The sequence below is a fragment of the Parasteatoda tepidariorum genome, chromosome 7, assembly GCF_043381705.1.
Source record: "Parasteatoda tepidariorum isolate YZ-2023 chromosome 7, CAS_Ptep_4.0, whole genome shotgun sequence".
NCBI lineage: Eukaryota > Metazoa > Arthropoda > Arachnida > Araneae > Theridiidae > Parasteatoda > Parasteatoda tepidariorum.
Window position 1 is genome coordinate 63639929 of NC_092210.1, and position 12659 is coordinate 63652587.

The 12659-nt window shown below is 29.0% G+C and overlaps 1 protein-coding gene across 1 annotated transcript in view; it reads right to left on the bottom strand.

The window, feature by feature from the left end:
- Nucleotides 1-12659, bottom strand: part of LOC107442125 (GTP cyclohydrolase punch) — a 51070-nt gene that overhangs the window by 12250 nt on the left and 26161 nt on the right. The window contains exons 2-4 of the mRNA XM_016055597.3: nucleotides 3488-3597; nucleotides 707-762; nucleotides 583-614 (exon numbers count right to left, since the gene is read on the bottom strand). Of these exons, the coding sequence (XP_015911083.1) occupies nucleotides 583-614; nucleotides 707-762; nucleotides 3488-3597 (198 nt within the window). The remainder of the gene's footprint in view (nucleotides 1-582; nucleotides 615-706; nucleotides 763-3487; nucleotides 3598-12659) is intronic.

Consider the following 12659-nt stretch of genomic DNA (forward strand, 5'->3'; position numbering starts at 1 on the left):
CTTATTAGTTTCCCTGAATTTTTTTTTTCGTAAGCTGTAAAACAAACATAAAATATATTGGGGACATGAAAATGACTGTTTTTGTGAGAATGACCCATATATATATTTTTAAATTATAGGATAAGATTTATGCATTGCTGGTATTTTCTTAATTTTTTTTTAAGTATTTAGTTTTAAATACAATTTAAAGAGTACGCTACTTTTATCTCTCGCTATTCCTCTGGCTGGAGTTATAATCGTTTTATTTTGTCTGTAAAACTGTTTCCCTGCCTGGCGGTGTAAATGCAGGGAAAACAGCTCGGAGGTAACGATTGAACTTCAAACGAAATTCCTTTTCGGCATTCGTTGTCTTTCTTTCGTTTCTGGCTTTGAAATAATTTTTATTCTTCTGTGCGAAAATGTTTGTTTTTGTACAACTTTCACTTATTTATTATGTAAATTTTTTACCGTTTCCATTGCGGTGTAAAATTTTAACATCAAGGAAGAATCTACAAAATTATTTCCTAGATTAAATCACTTTATTTAATTAGAATTTATTCTTTTTAATTGTAAAAATTGAGAATCTAAAAATGATCAACATACCTTGTAATCTTCTACTGTATACTTCAACTATTCTAAAACAAGCAAATAAATAAAGTAAATAAAATAAAAATTCAGATAAACTAATCTAATAGTAATCTAATCTAATCTAATCTGATAATCTTACCTGGCTAACTTGCTTAATCCTAGAACCTTTTTGTTTGGTAAATATCCCACAGATACCTGTAAAGGAAATTTGAACGATAAGTACCAAAGTCAAAATATTGTTTCACTTAAACACAGTATCCAAAAAAAAGAAAAAAAAACAATTCGTTTTACAAACAAAACGATTACATTATTAAAATTAAAGTTCTTGAAAATTTTCTTGCTTCTGAATTACTTTATGATTCTACTTTTCAAAATCTGCAATTATTTGCTTCATATATTCAGTTCTAAGAAGATTTAAAATCCACAACACATTTAAAAATTTACATGCAAATCATTCGTTGTAATTTGCGAATTTTATCTTAACAATATTAATATGAATTAAACTTAGCAATATAAAATAAACTTGGTTAATTTAATAAACTTAGCAATATTACGGATGAATCACATTATACATTCTATAGTTTTCTGTAAAATGCAGCTAGGCTGTGATTAAAAGTTTCAGAATTTGTAAGTAAAAATGATTTAAAGTATATCTACAAAATTTTAAAATGCATGGATTTAAAATAGTCTGCTCAGGAATTCCATATTGTATGAAATTATCTGCAGGAGCCTATATTTTACATAACATTTTAAAAATTCATTCTGAAGATATTCTGTAGATGATGAAATCGGAATGCATTTGACCCGCTTTTTTCGGCCTAATTCTGCAGAAAAGTAGAGAATTCATTCTTTGGATTTTAAATCTTAATGTAATTCTAATTAATTTTCTTAATTTTAAATATATGAAGATTTCTCATAATCTTATAGATTATTAGAAATCTTCATACTATATAACGAAAACTTTTAATCTAAGTGTGTGGTAAACATCTTATGAAACCACTAAGTTCCATGGAGCTGGGTGCATGCTTTAACCGAGAGGGCTACTTTGTCAATCTCATGACCGACTGAAAGGGGGTTTGAATCCTAGCGTTGACAGCACAATATTTACTCCATTTCTTCAACACGTGAGGAGATTCCAAGGTTCTGTACTATTGGCATACGAAACTCTCATTTACGCATAGATGGCAGTATCACAGAATTTTTTGAAACTAAAATGTTTAGTATTTTCCACGATAGCTGAGAGTCGTTGAAATTTTTTTTAATATTTTTCAGAGAATTTAGGGAATTTATTTTAAAAATTTTTTGTAGAAAATAAAATTCGTTGATAATTAGAAGAAAAAGTAGGCTTAAAGAGCGGGTCTTATGCATTCAGAATTTTTTCAGATTTTTTCTAAGAAAGTCTTCAGATTACTATTAGTGGGGGATTTCTTCATTATTGTTGTTAAAATTTGACTACTCTATTTAAAGTGGACAATTTAGTGTCAACTTGAAATAAATTATTCATTCGAAGAGATGTCTCATCAAAGTTTTCCCAGAGTATGTTTGAATTTTTTTCTTCTTCTTTTTTTACAATTTTCAACATGAATCGAGTAAGAGCTTAGTTAAATTTATTTACTAACCTCTACTTAATTAAAACTAATAGAATTTTCATCAAAATTCTTTTAGAGCTGGTTTTCTAATATCTTAAAAGGGTTACATAAATCCATCACAGGTTTTCACATTTTACGTATTTACATGCTTCATTTCTTTTCCCGTGGAGTCGTCCTTAAACATTTGGCGGGTGGAAATACATCATAGAAAATCCGTTATTTTAAAATTCGATTAGTTTCTTATAGTTTTTATAGTTGTTATTGTTGTGGCTTATCCTCCAATGTCTGACGAAGTCAGACAAAGTCCATCAGACCATTGACTATAAGAAAATCGAGGACCAGAAAGGGGGATAAGTATATGTCCTCTTTGGAAAGTCCCAAACAGTCCAGGATGTGTTCGGGAGAAGCCTGCTCAGTTTGACATTTGGAACAGACCTCGAAGATTCTCCTGCCTTCGTAAAACGAGAGAATTTTTGTGTGACCGCTTGCTAATCTGGAAACTGCGGTTTTAGAAGCTCTGTCACAATTGAGGGCGAATGAAGAACCTGGCTCTTTGCCCGTATACCAGTGATGGCGGTGAGGGATCTTCCACCCCTTCGAAATTTCAGAATTAACTATGGATTGATGTTCTAGGAAGGTAAGAGCTGAAGAGTTATAGTTTTTAATTCAGGGTAACTGTATTCGAAATGAATCAAAAATCATTTTTTTTGTATTATTAATTGGAAAACTACTGTAATAATTTATAAACTGATACAAAACTGAGATAAAATAATGAAAAAAAGATCAAATTTTGTATTTTAATATTCATTTTAAAGTCAATGCATCCGGAATTCAGAAAAAGCGAATCTATATTTAACGTGTCTAGTTAAAGTAGAAAATTAGTTAGATTACACTTCTACTTTTGTGTTATTTCTTTGAAGGTACAAGTACCCATATTTAACCTCTTGCTATTTTGCAATAAGGTCGCTTGCCTAGTCACCAGAGATTCATTTTGTTCACAATATAAAATTTTCTTAGCCAAATACAAACATTAAAACATGTTCGTAAAATCACGAAGATGTTAAAAACTTAAGTTTACTGGCTTTAAAAGTATCTTCTTTACCAAAAAATAATTTTTGGTAAGTGATTTTAAAATAATATGAAATGTTTTTGTTTTATAAAATATTTTTGAATCATAATTTGTGACTTCAACATCGAATATGTTTCGCTGGCTTAAAAAAAAATTCAGTTGACAACGTATTAAGTATTTAAAATCAAACATATATAAATGTAACTTATTAGTAATTACATGTTACAGTGTTATCATGTTTATTAATAATCCAGTGACATACCTTTCCTATGAAGGGAACTAAATGATGCTCGCACATTGAAAACATTTCAATATCTTTGACGATTACCATTTCATCATGGTCTTCTTCAAATATGGCATCGTTAAGGACATCTGAAAATACAAAAGTTCATGTTTGTTAAATGTTGAAAGAGTTAGCAAATTATGAAGTTAATCGGCCCATTATTCAAGAAATGAATGCAAGAAAATGGAAATCTCTTCCTGCTATGAGGTTATGAATTACTGGACTAATAATAATACTTATTTTTAAGTAATGATGCATAATTTTAAATAAGAATATTAATAAGAAATAAGAATTACAGGAAAAAAGCATGAAGCTAATAGTGTTTTCATGCCTTTAATATAAACGTAAAATTTTAATGATCAGACTATGTGTTTTATTGTACATATTGTAATTAATTATAAACGCTAACTCGCATAATGAAAACTTTCAAAGCAATAATCGAGCTATTTTAAAGGCAGATACTACAAAAGACTAAAAAAATTATATTTTATTTTGTATATTTTATTTTTTGATTTTAAAGAAACTTTTAATAAAAAATGTTTTGAAGATTTACCATATTTTCCTGTGTGTAAGGACGACTCTTCAAAATGGTGGAATTTGCACGCATTAGATGTATATAAGGACTTTTGAATTCACAATTATTGAAAAACAAATCTTTAGTCTATTACGATGATTCTGCAAGCAAAGCGTCTAACATCACGGTAGATCAGACGCATTTCAAATTTTTCAAATGACTAGTACGAACTCAAAAGACGCACGGAATGTTCTAAACATTTTTATCTTCTTCACATGGACATTTTGATTGTGTTATAATTGTGTTACGTATGCTTGAATTTATTATTCAGATGTGCTAATTTTTTCGACAAAGCAACATTTAACATGTTTTGGGGAAAATAACATCTAATCTAAATGTATAACCAGAATTTAAGTTGGCGTCAACTTTAGTTGGTATTAAGATATGCAAAAATTCAACTTTGCCCACGAATAATACAGTTTCTTTAGACTACAGTCGAAATTCTTTCCCCTTCCAAAGTTATTCTTGAATGGCATTATTCTTGAATATTGCATGTGAAAATTTGATGTGTTGAAAGAGACAGACATCGTGGTTGATAAGTTGCATCTATAACCTGTATTTTTTAATTGATTCGTTTCAACACTAACTGGAACATAAAACCAGTTTTTTCTCAACAGGGATTTGTCATAAACGAACTCAAATTTACCGATTATGAAAATTGTGTGAAGCAATTCCACCGCCACATACGGGGTAATTAGACATAATGATTTCATTGAAGAATATGTCTATTTTCTAATGGTAGATTTTCCCCCATTTTTTTTAAAAGAAAAGGATATTTCAAACACAAATATCTTTATATAAAGTGTTTAGATTAAAATATTAATTTATTTACTTGCGTTGGTTGCGGGGCATTAAAGTCATTCACTCATAATTTTTTTTTTATATAAACCAGATAATATTTCTGCTAGACTTCATTACCATTGTAAACAAAACACAAAATGCGTAATAAAATCCCATTTTTCAATCTAAATGAAAAAAAAAAAATGATTTCTTAAGAAATATACACATATATGTTACTATGTTTAGCACTTTAACTGCCAACTTTTAAATGTTCAATTTTGTAACTTTCATAAATATTAGTTAAAGGGTTTAATTTAATAAAATTATTCTTAAATAAAAATTAAATTAGTGTTTGACATCGGAAACACTTAACCGAAATACTAGAAAGAGGAGCTCCAGTTAAATTTTCAAAACTTATAGCTTTACAAAAATTGATCCTTTACTTTAAAAAATCCAAATCTTCATCACCTTTATTCAATTTTATTAATATTAAATATTTAATCAACTAGTTTCGATATATTTTAAAAAGTGTATGATAAAAATTGCCAGTGTTATGGTTAATTTAGGGCTATTACACAGTTTGCCCCGTATGTGATGCAGGTAAATTAATTATTGTTCAAGATGAAAAAAGTAACTACATCGTATTTATATCCAATGTGAATATCATATTTATAACAAAGATTAAATAAATGAAAACTCAAGATGTACCACTGTAAGTAGAATTTATGATTACTAATATTACATGCACATGGCTTGAAATTGCATTTTAAGCATCCACAGAAAAACAACAAAAAATAAAGAAGTCACGGATTCACAAAACCAACTTCCTGCATATTAATATTAACTTAATTTAAAAATATTATATTTCTTTATATAATTATGTTTATTCATGTGAAATAGATGTAGGATGTGTTTACTACTTTTATTTTATTTAGAAATACCATTTACGCAAGAAAAATTCCCTTTTTCAATGAAGAAATTAAGAAGATAATCTTTTATGTCAAGGTGCGGGACACAAAAGCAATATTTTTTAAGGCTGGCAAAGTAATTGAGAAGTTTCTTAGAAATAAATGTTACATTATGAATATTAGATTTAACAAACACTATAAAAACTGTGATGTAATACCTATCCGAATTTAATGTTGAAAAAATTGTGTGAATGATTAATTAATGTCAAGTTAATACCGAATCGAGCGTTCTTAAGCAATTCAAAGTGTGGCGTTAAATATTAACACCGATAATTGATAAAGCTTGCATCAATCTTCAACTCGTTGGTGTGCTTTTCGCAGCTACGTAAATTTGGCGAATAATTAGTGTGGAGCTGCGATGGCTCAGGGAATAGAGCGTTCGCCTTCCAATGAGGCGAACCGGGTTTGAATCCCAGTCGATACGAATTCCGCGTCTGGCTCGCATCGACCACACTGCTGACGTGAAATATCCTCAGTGGTAGACAGATCATGGGTTAGAGTCCCCTTGCCGTCAGGCTAACCGTGGGAGGTTCTCGTGGTCTTCCTCTGTAACGCAAATGGGAAGAAGTTCCATCAAAAAGTCCTCCACGAAGGCAAATCTCTCCCAATACTCGATCCAGGACTTCCCTTGTCTTCTGGATTGGGTTCAAAATTACAAGGCTACGGAGTTGAACATTAATAGTCGAAAACCCATAAAATTGGGTTGGGTGTTCAACGACGGTTATAAAAATAAAATAATTAGCGTAGAGGCCGGCATAATTTGGTTGGTAGGGCACTGGACCTATATCCAAGAGTTCGTGGGTTCGATCATAGCCGGCCGAAGACTCCCCGTTTAGTGAATGGTGACTGATGCACGTTAAATCTGTCGAACCTCCATGTTCCCATAACAAATCAATACCTCTGGGGATACTGATCCAGGAGTTTCTTTGTTTTCTGGATTGGTTCAGAATTACGAGGCTTCAGAGTTTAACATTAGTTGTCGTAAACCCAAAATTGTTTTGGCTGTTCAACGACGGATATAAAATTAAATAATTAGTGTTCATTTAAACTATTTAGCTGAATTCCTGCGTGAAATGATAGTAAAGCATGTTTTTAACATATTACAAATGCTCTTTGACCATTTGTAGAAGTTTAAAGTAGAAGTTTAAATTTATGCAATTTCAAGAAGTTTACAGTATGGCTGCCGAGATGGCGGTATTTTTACATGAAGTAAAATAGGAGTTATTCTTGTATTCAGATGTAATTCACAAACTGGATATAGCCTATTGAATACCAAGAGTAAGTTTCAGTTCTCTTTACAGATTGATAAAAAACATTGAATGTGGTTGATTATTTGTCAAACATTTATTATTAATCAAGCATACTGTGTGTATGTTTGATTAGCAAAATAATTTTATTTTAAGTTTGTATATATGCATCCTAAAAGTATGATTCTTTCTTTATATTGTCGTAAAAATAACTTTACTGATTCTTATGTGTATCATATCTTACTGTAATTTTAAATTTAGTGTTATTAAATAAAAAACATGATAGCTACTTTAAACCAAGTAGTGTAAAAGTGATGTTTAGATGCATATTTTGCGTATACATTGCAAATTTTACACAAAACAGTAAAAAAATTTTGACACACATTCGTTTTCTAGGCAAAGTTATCGACCTATATTAACATTAACGATAATATATTTTTTATTTTCCACCAAAAGAAATGATTTCTTTATTAATTTCTTTCTGACTCTCATTTCAATTTAATCTCTACATTGAAATCAACAAGCATCTCGGCAATTATTTAAAAGTAATTTTACTGTCGAACTCAATCAATTTAATGGAAAGAGAAATCTGTCGTTTCTGAACAATAACGACTGAAATTTCCATGGAATAATAAAAAATGAGTGTATTAAAGAGAAAGAATCACAGTTTCAGAGTTGTGAAGCTGGAGAAATTCTTGATATAGGTATTACGCATCTCCTGTGGCGGATACGGTTACGGAACGAGAAAAGGAATGCTTCATTTTGGTCTCCTAGGAAACATCTCCAATGGAGCACGCCTCCTGTCTTTTAATTTGATTGGATATTCGTCTCGGATGAAAAGTTTCGTACTTTCGAATGCATTCCACTGTAGTATTTGAAAAATCTTGCTTTACTGTCTTTCGGGAACTGTTGATACATGTTTATTTGTTTTCCTTTTGGTTTACAGAATGTCAAGTTTCTGGGAAATAGTTAGGAATTTATGCGGGTTTCCAACACTATGAAAAATATCTGTCGTTTTTTAGAATAAAGGAACAAGCCAAATGTTTTTTCTTCTTCTTCTAAAAGAGTAGTATTAATTCGTATAAGAACAGTTAATTGAAAACATTGAAATTGTAATTATGCCGCTGTTTTTGCGTATCAAAGTATAGATTATTAAATGGGTCTTGTATGTTTTAAGTACCCATGTTGTATGTACCAGAGTTGGCCGTTGATTACAGTAATCGATTACAACTGTAATTGATTACAGATAATTACAGCTATGTAATCAATTACTTGTAATCACGATTACAAGTAATCAATTACTTGTAATCGTGATTACAACTTTCAAAAAATTTTGATTACAGCTGTAATCATGATTACAATTTTGATTACAGTAATCAATTACTTGTAATCACGATTACAAGTAATCAATTACTTGTAATCGTGATTACAACTTTCAAAAAATTTTGATTACAGCTGTAATCATGATTACAATTTTGATTACAGTAATCAATTACTTGTAATCATGATTACAAGTAATTGCGATTACAAGTAATCACAACAAAAACGATTACAAGTAATTATGATTACAAGTAATCAAAATATATGATTACATGTAATCATGATTACATGTAATTTGATTACATGTAATTGTGATTACTTGTAATCAAACTATACGATTACAAGTTATTACGATTGTATACTATAGTCAAATTTTTTATGTAAGTATTCATGTGTTTACATATTTTTATGTACATAGAATGTACGCACGCATGAACGTACAATTTGCGATTCCTATACATACAATGTATGCACAAACGTTGTTTGTACGTACAATATTCATAATTATATTGTAATATACTTAATGCAATGCGCATATGCTTAGTACATATAATTATGCATTTATGATACATGTACGCATGTATGTTAGTTTGTACAAAAAGGCAATGTTTTGTATCTTTGTATACATAGACAATGTATGTATGAACGTATATGAAAATAATGTTTATGCGTTTGCATGCTTTTATGTACTTAAGTGCATATATTGTATAAATTTACGATAATAGCACGTATATACAATGTACGTTTGTATATAAAATTGTACGTATTTGCGTACAATATGTAAAAATGTTATTTAAAGGTACAATATATGCACATAGTTGCGTAAATAAAATGCGTACATGTATACATGCATATTTATATGTACATCGATATATGTGCACGCAAAGTATGTACTTATGTACAACTTACGTATGTACTTGTATAACTACATACTTTGTTAATACTTATGCGCATGTAATGCATGGATGTACAAAAAAATAGTTATATGCACAATGTATGCATGTGCATACAACGTATACATGTACATAATTACAAGTAATGTACAAATACGTGCGTACATTTAAATATATGTAATTACAATATACACATACATTGTGCATACATTAAAAAAATTTATATGAGTAAAGTTATTAAAATTTGTTTTAAAATTATTCTAAGGTATATGAAACTCGACCTCATATTTTTTAGAAAGCAAACGATAATTTTATTTGGAATTTCTAAATATTAATTCCACACATAAAATTTACCGTTTTTCTTACCATTTAAAAAATTTCTATGAATCATGCATTATGTTATAAAAAAAATAAATCTGTATTGTCAAACATTTCATGAAAATACCTGAAAATAATTTTTTATTCAGAGAATTTCAAAATGATATAGAACAATTAAAGCTGAAAACTAAATTTAAATATCGTTTGATTTTGTCATTTAACTTGCTTGAGTCATTAAAAGTTAACTTACATGCATTTTATTTATTGCATTGTACACATATTTAGACATAAATGTAATGTACATATGTATACGTGTAATGTATGTACGCATGTACAATGTATGTACATACATTCATGTATTGTACGTGCATATATAGTACATATGGATATGCATACATGGAACATACGTGTATTGTACATGTGTGGATACATTCATTGTACATATATACATTGCACCATATGCATAGATAGGGATAGCATGCATGTACACATGTAAAATTTGTACGAAAGAATTATGCCCAATATATTTATGCACATACGTACTGTATATGTACACACATATGTACATTATATGAACATTATATGTTCATTTCATCATATGTACATTATATGAATATACATCTGTACGCTATATGTATATACATCTGTACGCTATATGTATATACATCTGTACAATATATGCATCTCAAATGTGTGTATGTACGTACGTTATGCATGTCGAATGCATGTATGAATATATGTGAAATATAAATACGCCCAATGTACGTACAATAGTTCACAAATGTATTATGCATATTTGGATACTTACATTGAGCATGAACATATTATGTACATGTACATAAATACACTGGACATGCATATCATGTACATGTATACATACATATATTGTACATCCTACAGATATACCTATATTGTACATGCATACATATATTGTACTGTTCATAAATAAATTGCACATACATGCATGGGACATACATTGTACAGACAATGTATGTATGTTCGTACAAACACAAGTACTTGTATATACATGCGTACATGAACATAGATATACATTTTACATACACAAATATTTGCATAAAATGCATATATTCATTGTGTATAAATGTACATGCCTACATTGTTTGCACATACATACGTAATTATTATCTATATACATACGTACATATATTTTATACCTACAATATAAGTGTATGTACATGTGTGTGATACTAAAATGTCTGAACATATGCACTAGATAAAATCATATGTACATACATTTCAGTTACATTCATTTGTACGTATACAAATACGTACAAAATGCAGTACATGTTAATACGTGCAAAATGTATCATTATAAAATACATTCTACTATCTACTGTAAAATATAATCATTTATAAGAATACAATAGTCTTGTAATCGTGTAATTAGATTACATGTAATCATAATTACATGTAATCAAATTACATGTAATCAAATTACATGTAATCATATATTTTGATTACTTGTAATCATAATTACTTGTAATCGTTTTTGTTGTGATTACTTGTAATCGCAATTACTTGTAATCATGATTACAAGTAATTGATTACTGTAATCAAAATTGTAATCATGATTACAGCTGTAATCAAAATTTTTTGAAAATTGTAATCATGATTACAAGTAATTGATTACTGTAATCGACTATGTAATCATGATTACAGCTGTAATCAAACTTTGTAATCACGATTACAAGTAATTGATTACTGTAATCAATATTGTAATCATGATTACAGCTGTAATCAAAATATTTGAAAATTGTAATCATGATTACAAGTAATTGATTACTGTAATCAAAAAATGTAATCGATTACATTTTTGGCCAACTCTGGTATGTACATAGGCGTAACGTAAGAGGGGCATACTTTTTGCAATTAGAAAACTTCATTCATTTTATTAATATGTATGTATATTTATAGATGAATGAATGCATAAAACTTAAAATAAACTTGTTAAAATAAACTTCTAAAAACAAAAAGTGTGCCTCTTTCACGCTACGTCTATGATGTTCTATCGTTTGATAAATTATTTAGGTTTAAGCTAACTTTTAGTATTACGTAACAATATGTCTTGTTTGGAAAAAGTTTTGAGATATAATGTTCCCTGTTTCATAAGAAACTTGTTTATTACATATGTGTTCAATATTATATTTTATTTAGTTTTACAAACGTTATAACACTTCGAAACGGAAAAGAAATTATTTGAAAATTACATAAAAGAAAAAGTTATCATTCGATGGTTAGTTCAAAAAACTAAAAAAATCACGCTATATCGCGGGAGAAACTTTTCATTGCAAATTCTTTTTCAGCTCAGTAACTAATTTAAAGTGTAAAAACAGTGAGTTCAGACAAACCTAGAATAAGCCATGAAACTTCAATTTAAAAAAAAATTTAAAAATGTCAAAATGCAAGCAAATTATTGGAAGAGAACAACATATCTATTGCATAATCCGAAATTACCTTCTCATAATATATCTTCATTTTGATATTTAAAAAAATTTATTTTCAGTATTTGAAATTTCCTGTTTTACTCAAGGTCTGTCAGAACTCACTTTTTCTGTATTTTAAATTAGTTATAAAGATGAAAGATAATTTGCGATTAAAAGTTTCTCCCACGATATAGCTAATTATCTTATTGATACGACGATATCTGATTGCTAAAGTCAAACTTGAAGACTGCTCTGCCGCCCAGAAAAATAAGGCAACAGAATGGAAATTTAATTTGCTGAAAGTTCTTAGTGTGCATAGTATCGAGTTTTTTCCAATTTGTTCGAAAGTCACTGTTAAGTGCCTTTTTTTCGCCAATTTACTCTCAATGTTTGCTCTAAAAATGACTATATATCCTTTAATGCAGAGAAGTAGGAAAATTTATTTCTAACTCGACATTTTTGTTTCATAAGTTCACTTTTATTTGTTTATGTTGGAAATTTTTATAAATCATAAAATATATTTGTCGCCAAATAATTACGTGTATTTGACAGAAAAAATTACATAAACAAAGAAGATTCAGATGTCTTTGACTGTCGTCCCGCAGTG